Source organism: Dreissena polymorpha, chromosome 1, assembly GCF_020536995.1.
Source record: "Dreissena polymorpha isolate Duluth1 chromosome 1, UMN_Dpol_1.0, whole genome shotgun sequence".
NCBI lineage: Eukaryota > Metazoa > Mollusca > Bivalvia > Myida > Dreissenidae > Dreissena > Dreissena polymorpha.
In genome coordinates, this window is record NC_068355.1 from 174,063,860 (window position 1) to 174,084,018 (window position 20,159).

Genomic DNA, 20,159 nt, shown 5'->3' on the forward strand with positions numbered 1-20,159 from the left:
AATGTGTGCTTTGTAGTCACCAGCCATCTTGATATAAATGATATACATGTACTCTTTAGTTAACAAGTCCAATTAACAAAAGCAACATTTATTCTTCATAAATACTGTAAATATATAAAGAATACCACAACATAATACCTTACTTAATAATGCTTCTATTTTGCATGAACAATGTCAGTAATTAATGTTTATTTTCCAAAATTCCAAATAATACTTTATTGAGTGAAGCAATACTTCCAAAAATTAAATTGAGCAGGGCCCACTAGCCAATAGCGCCCCTAATTGTTTTGGAGAAATCTCATAATTATGTCTTCAACAAAAACCATCTTGCAGAAACGAGGGTTGGGAACCGTGGCCAAAAAGTTAGTTCCCAGTGTGCAATGATGGCCACATATTTGCAAAAGGATCACTTAAATTTATAAATACGAAAGACACAGGTCTGTCAGTCTTGTTACTTTTGAAAACTATCTAAGGCAAAGTCAGGACATTTCAACTTAGAATACAACAAACCAAAAACGAAATATCCCTTCCCTCCTTAATTCACATTAAACAACCAAAGTTAATTTGTGAAACGAAATCTATTGATGATGAACGTGTTTTTGACTTACTAAAGCAGACACTTTTGCTATTTTCAGAAATAAACATGCCCGCTACATCCTGATTCCTGAAGTGAATTGTGGGATATACTTTCATTTGACGTCCAATATAAACTGAGCAATTCCAATTGAAAATCATCTTACACCTTTAACTGGCATATGGTGATGATTTAATTAGCTACAATGACCAATTAACAAGTTCATGAAAATTTCTAAGTGATGCAACACACATTTGCAAAATTCTGAAAATTGGGTGACAGTGAGAGAGTATATCGGTCAAAGTAATCAACTCCGATTATGCTGCATTATAATAATGTACTCATGTGTACAACCCCAAGAATGAAGATGTCAAGGGAAGTAACTGTTTTATTTAAAAAATCAAAAATATGTGTACAAGAGTTAAAATACTTTATATTTTGATAGCAATTCTTGCTATTATGATAGTTTTACTACTTATCTGTCATATCAAATAAAACCCATTCAAGCTCTTTTGGTCCATCAACCGCAAACTTGTTAAGAACATAAATCACAGTTTAAACACTGTAACTATATTTATAATATTGTAAATGACTGGTGATGCTATGATTGTTAAATTACAAAACACACTCTTATGTTACATGTAGTTTGTTTATGGATTAATAGTAGCTTCATCAAATGTTTAATATGTTGCTAATATTTAATAAAAAGTAAAAATAGTTTCTTTATAGTTAGCAACCAATCAGCGCTCAGCAGGGCTGATATTATGAGAACATGATACAGATTACTACAGGGAGCTATTAAGTCTAGCATGTATTTTGTCAAAACAATACCAATTTTTAATGCAGTTTTTGTTGTTATTTTCAAAAACACACATGTAACTTTAGATTAACATATAACACATTCAGTGTTTTTTTTCAACTATTGGGGAATGGTCGCGGGGCCCGTCCAAAGGGGAAAAACGCGTTGTTTTTTATGAAAAGGGGAAAATTACAAATTCACTCTTTTTTATGTAATGATATTTATTATATGAATACACATGTATGTATGAATGCGATATTCACAACTGAATGTCTCTGTCCTTTTTCTTAAATATATATCAATGATTGTTTCAACATTAGTTTCAGACAGTTCAGCGGTCATGCACAGTCTCAGTTTTCCTAGCCAATTTCAGTCTAATTGGAATTTTTTTAATCGATAAAATGGCAAATTTGAGCATTTTTTATCAATAAAATGGAGCAAATTGGAATGTTTTTATCAACAAATGTCGACACAATATAGATACATCAGGCCTTTCACTGGCCATTTTGGGAAAAAATGAAATTCATGTGAAAAGTGACCACTGATTTGGTAAAATCTAATTTAACTCTTTATGATAATTCAAAATCATATTAACATTATATTTATATACTTTTTTAGTTGTTTATGAAATAAATATGAGATATATGTATCATAAGACAGTTCTTTCTATAAAAAAAAATTATTATTATTTTTTTTTTTACTTCTGGAGGGGATTTTTTTCAACAAAATAGGGGAAAAATATATACTATTTTTTTAGGGGAATGGGGCCGAATATCGGCCCCAAAATTGCCATAAAAAATCACTGACATGTGTGTTTTTGTAATATTTGTTCACTTCCAAAACTCAGATGTATGATTAAGAGGGCCCATATATACTACAGATAGACATGCCAATTATTTCATATTATTACATCAAGTCTCACAGATGGAATATTATATTGTAAAATAAATCGCCACCAGCGTTAAATTAACACTCTATAGTGTGTCTCAGAAAATGGAAATTTCAATTTGTGACTTGTAAAAAAATTCAACACTTGGAGCCCCATTTAGAACGCGGTCAAGGGAGCACAAAACCAATCACAAACTTTTCTGGATTATACTGATCATTGACTTTCACCTTAACAAGCTAAATATTTAGAAAATATTTTATTACATACAGTTTTCTTTGTGTTTCGTAATTAAATAATATTTTATTTATAATATCAGTACAGGCATGGTGTACTTAAACAAAAACGCCTGTCCCCGGTGGTCACTTTTCCCGATGGGTGACATTTCGCGGGGGGCGGACACACTACTGACCGCGGTGTTAAGCAAACACCCGCAATCGCCGCGATTTCACGCTATCGATAACGGGAACACCCGTGATCACTGTGATGACTTTCTTCCAGCATGTCTAGAACCCGTGTTTTTTACCCCTAAATGTTAACTAAGCACGTGCACTATTAATTCTAATGTTGGTCAGTACAAAAGGACTATAGAAAACCGCCGACTGCGTCTTTGTTTTATTTTCCAAACAAGCACCGACAATCCAATACCCTATGTATTAGGAAACACAAACTTTAGCTAAGCACATGTTGTCTATCAAAACAATAATTGTACATGTCATTTTCATGTAACATATCGAAGTAATTCTCGTATATGATATCGGAAACGGGACTTGCTTTAAACATTTACAATTACGATATTTATTTTCATAAGATTTGCTGAAAACAAATGAGAACCAAACGAACGTACACAAGACAACACAAAATATAAATAATAATGACAAATTCAATAAACAAAACGTTGGTTTATTTTCGAAAAATCACTTTCACTTTCTCCCGATTTCCAGAAAATGACTTATACATGTTGAATGAAATCTAAATATAGATGACACTGTTCATTGATCGTTGAAAAAGAATATTCATGAACTATCCACGCCACTTAATGTGCAATGCCAATTCCAAGTCATTTGCGAGATACATGTACCCCAATACTTAAATTGAAATTCACAACGAAGCTTTTACAATGTTGCCTGCTATTTTCGCGCGCTTTTTGTAGATAAAAACTGGACACGAAAATATCATGGGCATATACATGTATTTATTTTCGGCCACAATTTGTTTCAGAACATGAACTGTACACGATGCCTTGGAATACCCTTGTCCTGATTGGACGCTTATTTCATCAAATCTTTAAATAGAATCATATGCCGAAATTCATTTGATACTTTCGAAAATTGCTAACGTTTGTGTAATTGACATTTTTGTCAATATTATCGTCTATATTACACACCCATAATTTGCTTTTAAAAATGGAAATCGGGCATATATGGGATTATCGAGTAATGGATAAAGATGGAAGAAGTTGCACGTATGCGATTGAGACAGTTGACAGGTATGCATCGGGGAATCAAGAGACTCGGGATAAAATGATTACTACAATCAGTTATGAGTTCTCCATGGCTTTAAACTGTTAATTGCATAATCAAACACGCTTTGTGCGAACAAGGTTTTCTTTTATACGAGGCGTTTAAAAAGACAGAAAACACTGTCATGAGCATGGGTGTGAAAAACATTATTCATTATCACTTTTACATGAAAGGAATCAATACAATACTTTTATGTTCAATTATTATTTTTTTAGCGGACACTATGAACACTGCGGCAGATATTATGCGTCTGCGGTGATTTGATCTGGACACCCATTGCGGGGTTCATTTGGTAAACCGAGGCAAGTGGCGTTTGTATAAGTACACGGTGCCTGTACTGTATAACAGTTAAACAATACTTAAAAAATTGCCATTGTATGCGCATGCGCAGTATTAGTAGTAAAGGGGCACAAAAATACCAGAACATAGCATACTCCAAAGAAGTGAATTTCTAAAGTTTGAGTTTGTTAGTACATTTATCGTGTTTATCCGCATAGTTCTTATCCGAAACACTGATACTTTACATGTTACAAGATTCTACTTTATGGGTACAGCAATTACATATGTCAATTATCACCTCGTTTCGCGTGCACAACAAGTTTATCAGCGTCCATTTTGACCACGACGCGTGTCTGCTGTCAGGAATAAAGTTTAAACGTTTATAAAACCTTGCCGCTTCATTGTTTATTTTTTTTAATACAGCATAAAACTCGGGCGACTATTTATCCAATCTCTTGCACGACGGTTACATTGTATGTGAGAGCAAGGAACGACAACTCTGCGTGGAGATTGCTATTTATCATCAGCAACCGCAACCTCCGCGCAGAGATTTGACTAGAACCAGCATAGCTGGATCAAATTATATGTGAGAGCATGGAACGACAGCTCTGCGCGAAGATTGCAGTAACCGGTCGTACCATCGCCAACCAAATATATTCTCTGCACAATTTCAATGCTTGTATATTAAATTGTAGCTTGTGTTACAGTTAATGATAAGTTTTTTTTGGTGGCCCGATAAGTTTGGTCGGGGGAGCATTCGCCCTGATATCAACTGCATGTTCACAGGACATTTCCTGTCTAGACGAGAATATGTAATCATCTTCTTACTGCGAAAATGGCGCAATAGACAAGTTAATCCATTGATATTTGCAAGTGTCGCAGTTTGTACTTTGTAGCAGGCGACACAACAATTTAATAGGGATCATAATTTAATAGGGATCATGTGGGTTAAAAGAACGTTCTTCGGGCTTTTTTCCCTCGAAATTCCGTTTTGAAAATTTGAAATTCGTTGGTTGGTTTGGACTAGACATATTGAAATGACATAAAAAATTGCAAAAAAACGTAAAATAAGTTTTTAGAATTATTGATTTACTTTGAGTTGTTACAATTAATTCAGGTATCTTGAGGTATCTTTAATTTTGTGATAATTAAGGACTATTGGATATCGGCACATTTGATTGATGTCATACTTACCTTTATATTAATAAAAGGAAGCAACGGGTTGGATCATACCGACAATTAAAGATTCCCAGGTTTAATTACTCAAGAATAAAAGGGATTATCGTTATAAAAGAGACCAATCAATAAACAACATAATTGACATGTACATTACCGCGGGCAGGTGATGACAATCAACAATACACGTGTCATAACCGCGAAAGCGTGAATACCTTGCTTCCTGGTAAAGATTTTTTTAATATACGGGTATTGAACTGAAAAATAAATGAAAAAGGTCTTTGCCGAAAGTTCATCTTTGCCGAAAATATTGGGGCGGCGGCCGCCACACCTGCCGCCCCAGCTCCGACGCCTCTGAGAGAGTAAAAATATTTTATTTGACTCGCACTTGAAGAAGAGTTTCATAAGTACAAGCATAATATACATAGATATACAAACATCTCAATGGTTGCAATAACGTTTAAGATTTTTTTAAAGATATAAAGTACAAAATAAATGAAGGCTATTGTAAGCACACTTTACAAAATATTGTGAAATTGTGAATTAATTCCTTCAAACTTGTATGTCTCTTTTTATAGTACCCATTTATTTAAAAAGGCTGAAGCGAAAAACAACAGTTGAAACATGTACCTAATCGCAGGAACATGCGAACAGAACGTGTCTTCAATCGTCCGTGTGTGTGTGTATGTGGTGGAGAGGGGCAGCTAATTAGAGCATGTTCGGGGTGAGTCACAGGTACTTGAAATAATTTTTAAAGTAGCTTTGGGGGTGAGTATACTGTCTGAAGCGTTCAGATTGTTATCTCTCAATAACCATCGAATTTGTGGGTGTCAGACAATTCACCTCAAGACAATTCACCCCTTGGACAATTCACCCCCAGAATTTGATTTCCTTGGACAATTCACCCCCAAGACAATTCACCCCCATATTTTTATATGAGATTTTATTGTCATTTGCTTTTGTCATATTTGAAAATAAGTTGTGAGCAGATGTTTTGGGTTTAAAATTTTGATTTTGCAGCACAATTTTGACATGAAAATAATAAATGTAGTATGTAAATGAAAGATGACATTGTGATTTTTGTCAAATGCAATTCAACCAATGTATTTTTCAATAAACTGTGTTACAACATATACAATTGAAATAAATTAAGTATTTTGTATAATATGTGTACATTTGTTTTAAATAATATTAGGTTACTATTTTATTATTAGTACTAGTTCAAATAATGAAGTTGATTCATTAGTTTCATTGAATTCTTAGTATTTTACATTATCACAATTACTGATTTATTCATGGTAGATAGGATAATTAATTTAATAAAATACAATGGTTTAATTTATAAGAAAGCCTTTATTAAAGAAAGGAAATTTAATCTGGTTGGCAGCGTGCCATTAATGCAGGGTATTACAATCAAGCATTAACACCCCTGATGAGGCTTTATCAAAGTGTCAAAACAGATTAATCAAAGTGTCAAAACAGATAAACAAAGACTTCAGTTACACACATTGACAAATAATTATGTTGGGCTTGGCAATTCTAATACCTGGTAATACCTGTATTAAAACAAGAGCACCGCCTTGCGGGTGCAGACCGCTCATCTATTTTCTTTTTAAAGGTGAAGGGACTCTCAATTTCAATCACAAAGGAGGGAGGGGTGGAGTGAAGAGGGGTGTATAGTTTGGGGTTGTGAACATTTATTACATTATCTACCACAAATGGGGGGAAAAATGCAAAAAAAAAACGGGGGGGGTGGGTGGGGGGGGAGGAGGGGATTCTTGGGTGCGATGGTTGGACGGTATTTCAAAAATAAAATAATAAAAATAAATATTTGTGTTTTTTAACCGTTTCAAAAAAATAAATTGTGGGTTGGGTGGGGGGGGGGGGGTATAGTGTGAGGGTGTGGTGGTCATTTGTGAGATGATCTTTAAAAAAAATTAGGGGGGGATTCGCGGGGGAGGGGGGGCACGGGGGATGGTTTGGGTGGAGTCTATTGTGGTATGTCAGGTAAGAGTAGTTTTGTCAAAGTATCAATCAAATCTAATCATAAATAAAGAAGTTATGGCAATTTTAGCAAAATTTAATAATTTGACCTTGAGAGTCCAGGTCATTCAAAGGTCAAGGTAAAATTCAACTTGCCAGGTACAGTAACCCCATGATAGCATGAAAGTATTTGAAGTTTTAAAGCAATAGCCTTGATACTTTAGAAGTAAAGTGGATCGAAACACAAAATTTAACCATATATTCAAAGTTACTAAGTCAAAAAAGGGCCATAATTCCGTAAAAATGACAACCAGAGTTATGCAACTTGTCCTTTTACTGTACCCTTATGATAGTTTGCGAGTGTTCCAAGTATGAAAGCAATATCTATGATACTTTAGGGGTAAAGTGGACCAAAACACAAAACTTAACCAAATTTTCAATTTTCTAAGTATAAAGGGCCCATAATTCCGTCCAAATGCCAGTCAGAGTTACATAACTTTACCTGCACAATCCCCTTATGATAGTTAATAAGTGTTGCAAGTATGAAAGCAATAGCTTTGATATTGTAGGAATGAAGTGGACCTAAACACACAACTTAACCAAATTTTGAATTTTCTAAGTATATAAAAAGGGCACATAATTCTGTCAAAATGCCAGTCAGAGTTACATAACTTTGCCTGCACAGTCTCCTTATGATAGTTAGTAAGTGTTGCAAGTATGAAAGCAATAGCTTTGATACTTAAGGAACAAAATGGACCTAAACACAAAACTTAACCCAAATTTTCAATTTTCTAAGTATAAAAAGGGCACATAATTCTGTCAAAATGCACGCCAGAGTTATCTAACTTTGCCTGCCCAGTCCCCTCATGATAGTAAGTAAGTGTACCAAGTTTGAATGCAATAGCATTGATACTTTCTGAGAAAAGTGGACCTAAACGCAAAACTTAACCGGACGCCAACGCCGACGCTAAGGTGATGACAATAGCTCATAATTTTTTTTTCAAAAAATAGATGAGCTAAAAATGCCATTTTTGTTCACCTGATATTTTGATTATTATTTTATTTAAAAGGGCCTTTTCACGTTTTGGTAAATTGACAAACTTGAAAAATGTTCTGAAATGTATTTTTTACAAAAATTGTAATTCAATTCAAGTCGACTTCAATCATACAGTATGTTAACTCATTCCATACTACAGCCTTATCTACGTCTCTGCTCTAAGCAACCCCTATCAGTAATAGCCTTATCTCTACCACTAGATAAAAAGTACCCTCATCAGCTCTGAATGCCCGACAGATTATATGTTTATTGTTACCTTTAGTGGTGTGAAAAAAGGTTGTTTTTAGGTGTTGTTACTTTGTAGAGTGATTATGTGACAAATATTTTATTATTATATTTCCCATTTAAAAATAAATATAGTAATATTATGAAAATTTCGAAATCTTGCATAACTTATCAAATAAAAAATTTGGATTATTTTCAAATAATCTATCCAATACCATTATTACTTATTTTTACACTTTTTACAAATATAAACTGTTTTAATTAATAAAAACATTATTAAATAAGACAAAAACACATAATAAATTATTTAATGTCATCAAAACAATAAAAAGATATTGTTTATAATAAAAACAAACATCAATAGATAAAAAGCACACTTATATTCCAATTGCAAGTAATTTTGTGGAAAAAAAAAGACATTCTGAGAACAAATTTATATGTTTTTATTAGAACTTTATAATAAAAAAATATATAGAATACAAATAACTATCCTTAGAAAAAAGTTATTCGTAATTACTAAATCCTAAAGAAACAGAAACAGAAAACAAAAAAAAAATATATGGGGGTGAATTGTCCAGGGAGCAAGGGTGAATTGTCTAGGGGGTGAATTGTTCTCTGGTGGTGAATTGTCTTGGGGGTGAATTGTCTCGCTTCCGAAATTGTTTTAGACTGAACCCATAACAAAAGACGAAAATGGTAAATAACTTTTGTGATCAGCGTTTTTTTACAAAGTCACATTTAACGTCATGAATTAAATTGTGTTTAGAGGAGTCAACAATATGTTGGTCATGGGTTTAACATATTTTTGCATTGATCCTTAAGTCTGTCTACGGTATTTTGAAGTTAACATATTTCGGACAAATGCTTCGGACGCGATTGCACTTACCTGTGCTGACCTTTTCAATTTAAAATAATAAGTTACCGTAAAGAGAAATAAGTACGCTCTTTACTCGCTTCGATGCTAAGAATTCTAGCATATTTCACTAAGTATTATGTGATGGTCTCATTAAACTTGTGCAAAACCAACTATCCCTAATTCTCATTGTATCAGCCCTCCTCATGGTTTCATGACTTGAACGTAGTTCTTCTTGAATGCTCTGAGCATTTATAAGTACATGCATACTGCTCAGAGTTCTTCTCATTTAACGATTTTTTATGTCCTAAAATTATGTCTCACATATGTCTATAAAATAAATTTCAATCAACCTAATACATTGTAACAAACACAATACCTGTTATTACCAACATCAATTTGCTAGTGATTTGTGGAGAAATACTCAAAATAAAAACTTTATACAAAAACACACATCGAAAGCCAAATTTTTAAATTGACTATTCGATCTATCTTACGGATGTTCCAGAGATAGTCGGTATATTACGATTGGTTGATTAGACACAATATATCTCGCCAAGGATTCTCAAGATAGTCTATAGCATATTTTCAAATTGGGAATACTCTGCTTTGTCCATTGCAAGAACATACACATTTAAATGAACAGTTGATGTGTTTTTAAACTTTGGATTAATATCAATATTATGCGAGCATACCATAGCATGTAAGTTGTTTTAATTTGCGCATTATAAATATATTTACGATCTATTTGTGTTTATTTATGCCAGAAAATATTTCATGTCGCTAATATTTCCAATTAAAATGCCGCCCAGATTCTAGGCAGTATCTTTACATGAATAAACGTGTAATCAGTTGCAACTCCCAGTGACCCGGTGGGTTAATAGCTGGGAGTTGGATTATTGCAACTAGACTTTAACGAAAAAAAAGTCAAGAAGTGCTGGAAAGTTAATGTTTTTAAATTGTTAGAAGTTTTATTTGATGGTTATCCATGACTATTACAACTATCAGTCTCATGACTTCTGGTGTTCATTCCAAAGAAGGCAGGGCTTGACCTAAGACACGTCCATACGACATTCACTGCCTGTACCTAGGTCCAGGCTAGCCAATGTCCCAGGAACATGCCTGTCCAGTCGTGTGTATTCTGGGCGGGATTATGTGTTCTATATCAATAATTTGCATTTTAAATAAGCTTTTCAAGGATGTAAAAATCTTAATACTTTACGATCAGATGACAATTAAATCCCAGAGTGAAGTCGGAGACAAACACTTTTTAACGGATCATATCTAGAACAGATTTGGAACATATTTTTATTGAGGAAAACACGTCAGTACCTAAACAGAATTCCGCTAGATACGGTTTATGATTGGTTTCCTAGAAGTGACGTGTTTTCTCGATAAAAATACGTTTTAAACTAAAAGCCGGGATCGCCCAGGATCGTTTGAGATTGAGGAAGGTATCAAACTCGACATTAAGTTACATAAAATTATTAGTTTTTTATCAATTTTAAATAACTTTATTTTGTTTGATTGATAAAAATGTTTGACAATCTTTTTTACACAATTCAATAAGCAAAACTAATTTTAAAGGTTGATCCCGGCTTTTAGTATAAAATGTAAAGGGAGTTAACCATGTACAATTTCACGACAACCGTAACATGATATTTTGCGACATTAAAGATTCACTTACGATTTGGACATTATCGAATTCATTAGCATTAGTAAGGCAAGCTAATAAAAATGATTGAATCATAATTGGGCATCTCCACGCACAATAAAATGCAAGTTGAATGATAAATATAAATGTTTTGATAATACTTGGGTCAGGGCACATGAAAGATTGGTCAGGGCTGGTAGGTTCTGCATTTTAAAAAATTGAAAAAAAGTTAATGTCAAGGCCTGGAAGGTCATGTTTATTCCAGGGTCATGCTGTTGATTTTTTAACGAGGCTGTTTTCGGAGAATAAACCCGAGCTATTGTCATAGCCTGCTCGTCGTCCGCCGGCGTCGTGCTAAAACCTTTACATTGCCTCTAAAATCAAAGGGCTTCCACCTACAACTTTGAAACTTCATATGTAGATGCACCTTGATGAGTTCTACACGCCACACCCATTTGGGTCACTAGGTCAAAGGTCAAGGTGACTGTGACCTCTAAAAAAATAATTCTGACAAGCTTAGCAGCCAAGCCTGGCACACGTTATGTGGTGCTCTTGTTAACTTATGTAACATACAAGTATGTTAGTTTGTTTATTGATTAATTGTCCCCTTATCAAATGCTTTTTTGAATGAAATGAAAACATATTTAAAGAACAACATGAGCAAAGGTTTTGTTTTTTCCATTAAGAAACTATTTTTAGAACAAGCACATGCGCATAGTAGCACATCTTAGCAATCAATCTGAAGAGAAAATATGAGACCAATTGTATAATTGTGGGTTTTTCCACTGAACATGACAAAATTTCCTGACATGCTGTTGGCATTTTTATACAACAATAAATACACCCACACTTTCCACATGATGTTTAACATGTTTGCATAAATTTAGCGATTTCAGAAACATGTTTCGGATTCCAAATTCAATTGTGCTTATCTAAGAATTCAACAAAGTATTTATAGTTGTGACAGTGTTTAATTAATTCAACAACAATTTGTTTATAGCTTATCAAGTCAAATAAATGCTTCAAATGTTAAAATTTCCACTAGGATTACACCTGGCTGCCATCATAAGTCTTCTACGTAACTTGCTGAGATATCATTATTGAAGTGTACAGCGTATGAACCAATTTGTGTGGCAGGTTACAAAGCAAACTAGAAATGTTGCAGCAGAGGCCGACGCGTATCCCCATGCGGCATGTTTGACCCAGGGGCGCCCCAGGGTTGGTAATGGGGCCATGCATAATTGAGATTGACCATATTGTCATAAGAGATGTTCAGTATGAATTTGAAGTAATTCGATGTAGAAATGAAGAAGTTAATATAAAATAACCTAAAAAATGAGTGAAAATCTATACCCTAATTTCTCCTCCTCATCCTGCTCTCCTAACAAATCTAATACTGAATCAACCTCACTGACGTCCATTATGTACATGTCATCCTCATTGGAATGGACTTATGAGATGGCTGAACATGCTCTCCTATAGCCGATCTTCTTGCTTTTGTTTTGGAAAAGTTATGTTTTGAGGTTTAAATAGTTGACTAAATAGTAGCCGTCTCAGAAATTTTCTCTAGCAATCTTGTAGACAACAATGAAAATGTTGAATTTCATGTCTGTCTTTGATGTTTCTCACATTTTTCCCACTTGAACATTTTGACAGATTTTCAGTAATGAGTCTAAAAGTGTAATTGAACAAATTGAAAGTTTCAGCCCTTTTATAGATTCTTGAGGCTCTATTTCATGAGTTTCTTCATGCTTTTTATGCTTGACTGCATTCTATCTCTTCTCTCATATACAGGTGTCCCTTGCGCCAACATTTTATAATCCTGTACATGTATAAACATTAGATGGATGAGCTAAACCATTTCACAGATGAGTTAACACAAACAATTGACTTCAAAATACATCACTGCGCCACTACTGTGTAACTCTATATGTGTTTTCAATACACAAGCTTCATTGTTGGGAAAAATTCCTTTGTCTGATAAAAATGCTTGCACTTCTTCTTCTGATTGGGTAGATAACCACATAATAGATTTCCAAATCTAAATCGCGGACCCTAAGTTCAAGGTCAAGGTCACAGTGGTAAACTAGAAAATGGGCGCGGCAGAGGCCGACGCGTATCCCCACGCCGAATGTTTGACCTAGGTGTGCCCCAGGGTTGGTAATGGGGCCATGCATAGCTGAGATTGACCGTATTGTCATAAGAGAAGTTCATCATCAATTAGAAGTGAATTGGTGTAGAAATGAAGAAGTTATAGTAAAAAGGCAATTTTGGGTGGGTGTGACATATGTGGGCAGGGCGCCCCAGGGTTGGTAATTGTGCCATGCATAGTTGAGATTGACCGTATTGTCATAAGAGAAGTTCAGTATCAATTTGAAGTGAATCGGTGTAGAAATGAAAGAAATTATAGTAAAAGGCAATTTTGGGCGGGTGTGGTCTATGTGGGCGGGGCCCCAGGGTTGGTAATGGGGGCCATGCATAGTTGAGATTGACCGTATTGTCATAAGAGAGGTTCAGTATCAATTTGAAGTGAAATCGGTGTAGAAATGAAGAAATTATAGTAAAGGCAATTTTGGGCGGGTGTGGTCTATGTGGGGCGGGGCGCCCCATGGTTGGTAATGGGGCCATGCATAGTTGAGATTGACTGTAATTGTCATAAGAGAAGTTCAATATCAATTTGAAGTGAATCGGTGTAGAAATGAAGAAATTATAGTAAGGCAATTTTGGGTGGGTGTGGTCTATGTGGGCGGGGCCCCAGGGTTGGTTATGGGGCCATGCATAGTTGAGATTGACCCTAATGTCATAAGAGAAGTTCAGTATCATTTGAAGTGAATCCGTGTAGAAATGAAAAAATTATAGTAATGGAATTTTTTAGGTGGGTGTGGCCTATGGGGGCGGGGCCCCCAGGGTTGGATTGGGGGCCATGCATAGTTGAGATTGACCCTAATGTCATAACAAAAGTTCAGTATCAATTTGAAGGAATCCGTGTAGAAATGAAAAAATTATAGTAAATGGAAATTTTTGGTGGGTGTGGCCTATGTGGGCGGGGCGCCCCAGGGTTCGGAATGGGCCATGCATGGTTGAGATTGACCGTATTGTCATAAGAGAGTCCAGTATCATTGAAAGTGAATTCGGTGTAGAAAATAAAGAAGGTAAAATGTAAAATAACCTAAAAAAATGAGTGATAATTCTGACGCAGCCCCACCCCAACCGCTATAACTTTTGACCCAGGGGTCAGATCAAAATTCCAAATAGTGCAGGATCGCACATATGCTCATAGCTACCATGTCTGTAAGTTTCAAGGTTCTAGTGCTTTTAGTGTAGGAGGAGATAGTGGCCAGGACGGACAGACGGGACGACGGACGGCGCGATAACCACAATATCCCCACCTTTTTTTCAAAAAGCGTGGGGATAAAAATTTCATGCGCATGGAAAGGTCTTGTCCAGATACACATGCGTACAAAATATGAAAGCAATATCTGAATGGACACAGCAGGTATGAGCCTTTTTCTTATCGCAGTCGCAGATTTCGAAACCTGAACGCTGACCTCAAGTTCAAGGTCAAGGTCACAGGGGTCAAATATTTTATGCGCATGAAAAGGTGTTGTCCAGATACACATGCATACCAAATATGAAAGCAATATCTGAAAGGACACAGAAGTTATGAGCCTTTTTCGAATCACAGTCGCAGATTTCAAAACCTGAAAACTGGCCCCAAGTTCAAGGTCAAGGTCACAGGTAAAAAAAAATTATGCCCATAGAGTGTTGTCCAGATATACATGCATACCAAATATGAAAGCAATATCTGAAGGGACACAGTAGATATGAGTTCTTTTCGAATCGCGGTCGCAGATTTCGAAACCTGAAAACTGACCACAAGTTCAAGGTGAAGGTCATAAGTGTAAAACATTGTGAGCGCATGGATAAGTGTTGTCTGTAGTTATGAGCCTTTTTCGAATCGCGGTCGCAGATTTTGAAACCTGAAAACTGACCCCAAGTTCAAGGTCACAGGGGTTAAAAATTGTATGCACATGGAAAGGTGTTGTCCAGATACACATGCATACTAAATATGAAAGCAATATCTGAAGGACACAGTAGTTTTGAGCCTTTTTCGAATCGCGGTCGCAATTTCAAAATCTGAAAACTGGCCCGAGTTTAAGGTCAAGGTCACAGGGGTAAAATTTTTTTATGAACATGAAAGGTCTTGTCCAGTTACACATAAATACCAAATATAAAGCAATATCTAAAGGCACAGTAGTTATGAGCCTTTTTTCGAATCGCGGTCGCAGATTTAGAAACCTGAAAACTGACACTAAGTCAAGGTCAAGGTCAGAGGGGTAAAAAATTGTGTGCGCATGGAAAGGTGTTGTCTAGATACACATGCATACCAATATGAAAGCAATATCTGAAGGGACACAGTAGGTATGAGACTTTTTCAAATCACTGTCGCAGATTTCGAAACCTGAAAGCTGACCGAAAGTTCAAGGTCAAGGTCACAGGGGTAAAAATTTGTATGCGCAAGGAAAGGTCTTGTCCAGATACACATGCATACCAAATATGAAAGCAATATCTGAAGGGAGTAGTTATGAGCCTTTTTCGAATCACAGTTGCAGGAAAATCTCTGACACGGCCCCACCCCAACCCCCATAACTTTTGACCCAGTGGCAGATCAAAATTCCGTATAGTGCACCGTCGCACATATGCACTTGCTACCATGTGTGTAAGTTTCAAGGTTCTAGTGCTAATAGTGTAGGAGATAATCAGGGGGTTTTTTGGCCCGATTTTATAGCCGAAATTCGCTATGTTACCAATCTAAAAAAGTATACTTTTTTCCCAAAATGTGGCAAAAAAATTCCCTATTTCCAAAAAAAAACAATTTTTTTTTAGAAAGAAGTCGAATGCGTATTTTATCTCAATTTTAATTCAATTACATCCAATAAAGAATTATATGATTTTGTTCTTTTAATTTGAATGATTATAAAGAGTTATATCAAATTTAGTATTTCCCTAATGAGTGGACTTTTCGTGTGGAAAAAAAGGCTAATGAATTTAATTCTCCAATTTCATGAAAATGCAGATAAAATATCCAATTCCAAAGCCATGGGCTATCTTCCCAAAAAGTGGGAAAAAAACCCTGATAATAGTGGCCAGGACAGACGGACAGACAGACGGACAGACAGACGGCGGAGATAACCACAATATCCCCACGCTTTTCAAAAAGTGTGGGATAATAAACTTTCACAAAACCACACACTTCTGGCAATTACGTCATTCACCATCTGCATTATTCTGCTGCAGCGATTAAATTCCTATGGGTGCTGTTGCTCATGCAAAGTGTGCGCTTTCATTGACCAATATAGATTTTTTACGATGCTGGAACAGCAGCGTCTAAGGTTTGATAACCAGTAAAAAAATTCTTTACAATGGCGACCTATGTAAAAGACCGAGCCAGTCCGATTGAGATAACTCAATTTTTCAGTTACTTCCCTTGGCATTCGCCACTGCGTAGGAGACTGCTCGTTAATTTTCATAATAACATTCTCCAAGCAGAGTTGTCGTTCGTGTTATAAAGGTAATATTATGAACAGCATTATCCTGGGGAAACAGATTCAATAAGTTTATCAGAACGTTAATTTCAAATTAGTAATTTTACATCCATTTTATTTTATGGACCAATGAAACAACTATATATTTTCTCTATTTTGTTTGATATTTGTTCTCTATTTAGTAAATAAATTGCGAATAAAACATGTAAAATTAACTTTTAACATGATCACAAAACTAAAGAATGCGAACAATTTCGAACCTGCAAATTGTAAACGCTGCACTGCTATGATATATATAGATAAAACAACATTTCGTTGCGTAATTGTCCGTCCCGCTAGCGCAGTGGTAAGGCCGTTCGCTTTTTCACCGATACGACACAGGTTCGATTCCCGCTCCCGGCCCAATGTTATTTTTGTCTGTTTTGTGGTCACCATTCCGGACAGGTTTTTTTTCCGGATAATCTCATCCCCCCGCAGCATTTGACCATATAGAAAATTAAAAAGTATTTCAGTACAAAACAAATAGCTGGAAATTGCAGCTATCATTCAAAATTCGTCCCAACTGTTGTCAATCTATCTTATTAGGTAGGACTGCTGGACACACTCCGGGTCCCAACATTATGCAGCCTCAGCGCGGATATAACTCATTACCTTGGAAAACACAAATGCACACACTGGGTGCAGCCTAGGCGTGTATAGACTCAAACAAGGCAACAAACTCAAGTGCGGGCACAATCATTTAAAATTTACATATTGAATACGATATTCTAACAGAAATTACACAACCACCTTAGTGTACATACCATGTTTGATATTTCGTTCGATTCGTTAGATTTCAGCATATACATGTATAAGGTCATTTCGCTATTAGTTAACTTATCCATATGTTCTGGGGCGAACTCGGATAGTCAAGTGCTCATACGATTGAGCTCACATGGTCCGGCTATGTGCTCATACCTACTTTCGAGAATCATCATGAAGGTATTGCCATACTTAATGAACAAGAATGTGACCCGCCTCCCAGTTTCGCTCAATGGGTCAAGTTACCCACGGGTACTACTTCCCAGTACCCCTAAACTTTTTTTCTTACCAAAATGTATCGTACGCAATTTTTTCGTACCAATTTTTTTTTCGTACCAAACATTTTCGTATCCAAATTTTTTATCGTACCCAATTGTTCATATCATAAACACAATAGTGGTGATATAAACTTAAATTTAATTGATGTTTAATATCCATCCTCTTCAAAAGCATCCTCACACCAGTACTGCCAGTACTTTGCTAAAATACAAGGACTCTGTTTTTTATTGGGTAAAGAGATACATGTAATTGACAGAGGCTCGTAAATGGGCTGTCAAAATATTCATTGAAGTCAATATCAATTTTATCTTAAAAATGGCTAGTTGAAGTTACTGAAAAGATACACTAATTGGTGAATCTTCAGCACCCGTGGACACTGATTTCAATATCCAGGGCCCAGTGAGGACAAGTTTATATCTGAAAGTTAGTTAACCTTCCCATAGATGCTTGTTCTTATTTAGGCCCTAAGACAATGATGCCTAGTAATTTATGGTGTGACCATCTTTCTGCAAATTTTTGACGATGCTGCAAGCAGCCTAAGTTATCATACCATGAAACAAATCTTCACAATGGCGACCTATGTAAAAGACCGAGCCAGTCTGATTGAGATAGCTCGATTTTTCTAATTGGCATACCTCGCTGATTATCATTGATAAAGGTATAGGAAGCTCAGCTATAAATAGGACAGCATATTCTGGAAAAAGATTTAATAATAGTTTGAAAATGTTAATTTAAATCAGTTATATTCAATCCATTATATGTTTATAGATCAATGAAACAACCTTATTTTCTGTATTGTATTTGACATTTGTCGTGATTCAGTATATAAATTGCGAACTTTCACGTGTATAATTAACTTTCAACGTGATCATGAGTGTAAAGAAAACGAATTATTTCGAACCTGCCATTTGTTAACGTTGTAGTGACTATGGTATATAAACAACATAATAGCCGTATGCCATCTGTGAAACTCGCTCTTATGCATGCTTTCTCATTTTGCATATTTAATAAACCTCTCAAACAGAAATTACAGAGCCACATCAGTGCACATACTTTTTGATAATTCATTCATTTGTCGTATAGGCTTAAATTTGAGGGCGCCCTGCCCTCCCGAACCTCCGCCCTGCCCTCCGAACCTCCGCCCTGCCCTTCCTAGGGCCCCCCTGCCCTTAAAAGTTACATATAATTCATTAATCTCTTATCACATTACAAGTAATTAAATAATTCTCATTGTACACATTATATTTAAATGGTTCATATAAAAGGAATAATGTATTCTAGCAATATTAATAAATATATATTAACATGCCACAGGAAGCATTTCGGAAAAGCCCTGTGCTCGAAAGTGCCCTTTTGATAAAATACTGCGCTTCGAAGTGCCCTTTTGACTAAAAAGCCCCCCCGCCCTTTTTAAATCCTATATGGAGCACTGTTTACGACTATGTGCTCATACCTACTTTCGGGAATCATCATGAAATTATTGCCGTACTTAACGAACGAACATGCTTAAGCTTATTGAATTAGAGAAAAAACAATAATCAAAAGAGAAAAATTATATGTTCATGCACGTGGGCATGTGAAATCACATCCGTATACATAACACCATTAACTTAGGAAAGGAAACAACGAAATATTAAGTTTGGTGATATACATGTGAAATGAAAGGAGCATGGTGTAATTAAAGAGCATGTCAAGTTTTGAATTTATATGCTGAAACGTAATGTTATAACCCACAAACGTTTTACTGTAACAGAACGTTTTTTTTAAGATAACGGTACATACAGAAATACACGTCTAATATCTTTTTAAAGATATTTCTTGTTATATTTGATCGAGAATGTAACCCGCCACCCAGTTTCGCTGAATGGATCAAGTTCCCCACGGGTACTACTTCCCCGTACCCCCCTTTTTTTGTACTCTAAATTTTTCGACCCAATTTTTTTGTCGTACACAAAAAAAATTCGTACCCAATTTTTGTTCTAAACCCAATATTTTTTCGTAACCAATCTTTTTTCGTACCAAATTTTTTTTGGCTGCAAATAATTTTTTACCACCCAAATTTTCGTTACCCATTTTTTCTGCCCAAAAATTTCTTACACATGCAATTGTGGTGATGAAGATAAACTTAAATAGATGCTTTTATATCAATCCTCTTCAAAAGCATCGTCACACCAGTATACTGTCAGTACTTGGATTAACAAGGCTTGCACATATGGTTTCCTTTAAAGTTTGTCATATACATGTGTACAAATGCATACAATTAACTGCTTGCTTTTATTTCTTATTTCAGTGAATGTACTGTAATATTGATTTTTATCTTTTTTTCCAGTACAAACTGAACATTCCTCTGCTACGAAGTTTTAAACTTGCAATTGTTGCTAAGGACCGTCTTCTATTCCCATATTGACAAACCTTTCTTTTATCTCAACTTTATTTGGGTAAAGTTAATTCAAGGGGCAAGGGGCGTATTAACTAAATCTTTTTTCAACCAGCAATATTTGCTTGATACAATAAAAAAACACAA

At 35.4% G+C, this 20,159-nt stretch overlaps 2 protein-coding genes across 3 annotated transcripts in view; one reads left to right on the forward strand and one right to left on the reverse strand.

Annotated features, from left to right (window-relative positions):
• Positions 1-20,159, reverse strand: part of LOC127862313 (protein lin-37 homolog) — a 62,112-nt gene that overhangs the window by 40,270 nt on the left and 1,683 nt on the right. Inside the window, exon 1 of one of the 2 annotated variants that reach the window (XM_052401387.1) lies at positions 4,360-4,541. The exons of the other annotated variant lie outside the window; for it this stretch is intronic. Coding sequence (XP_052257347.1) covers positions 4,360-4,396 — 37 coding nt within the window. The 5' untranslated portion in view covers positions 4,397-4,541. Of the gene's footprint in view, positions 1-4,359; positions 4,542-20,159 lie in introns of those variants that run through there. 2 annotated transcript variants of the gene reach the window in all.
• The window catches only part of LOC127861994 (zinc finger protein 236-like), a 35,956-nt gene continuing 24,924 nt past the window's right edge, over positions 9,128-20,159 (forward strand). The window contains exon 1 of the mRNA XM_052400845.1: positions 9,128-9,198. Coding sequence (XP_052256805.1) covers positions 9,196-9,198 — 3 coding nt within the window. The 5' untranslated portion in view covers positions 9,128-9,195. The remainder of the gene's footprint in view (positions 9,199-20,159) is intronic.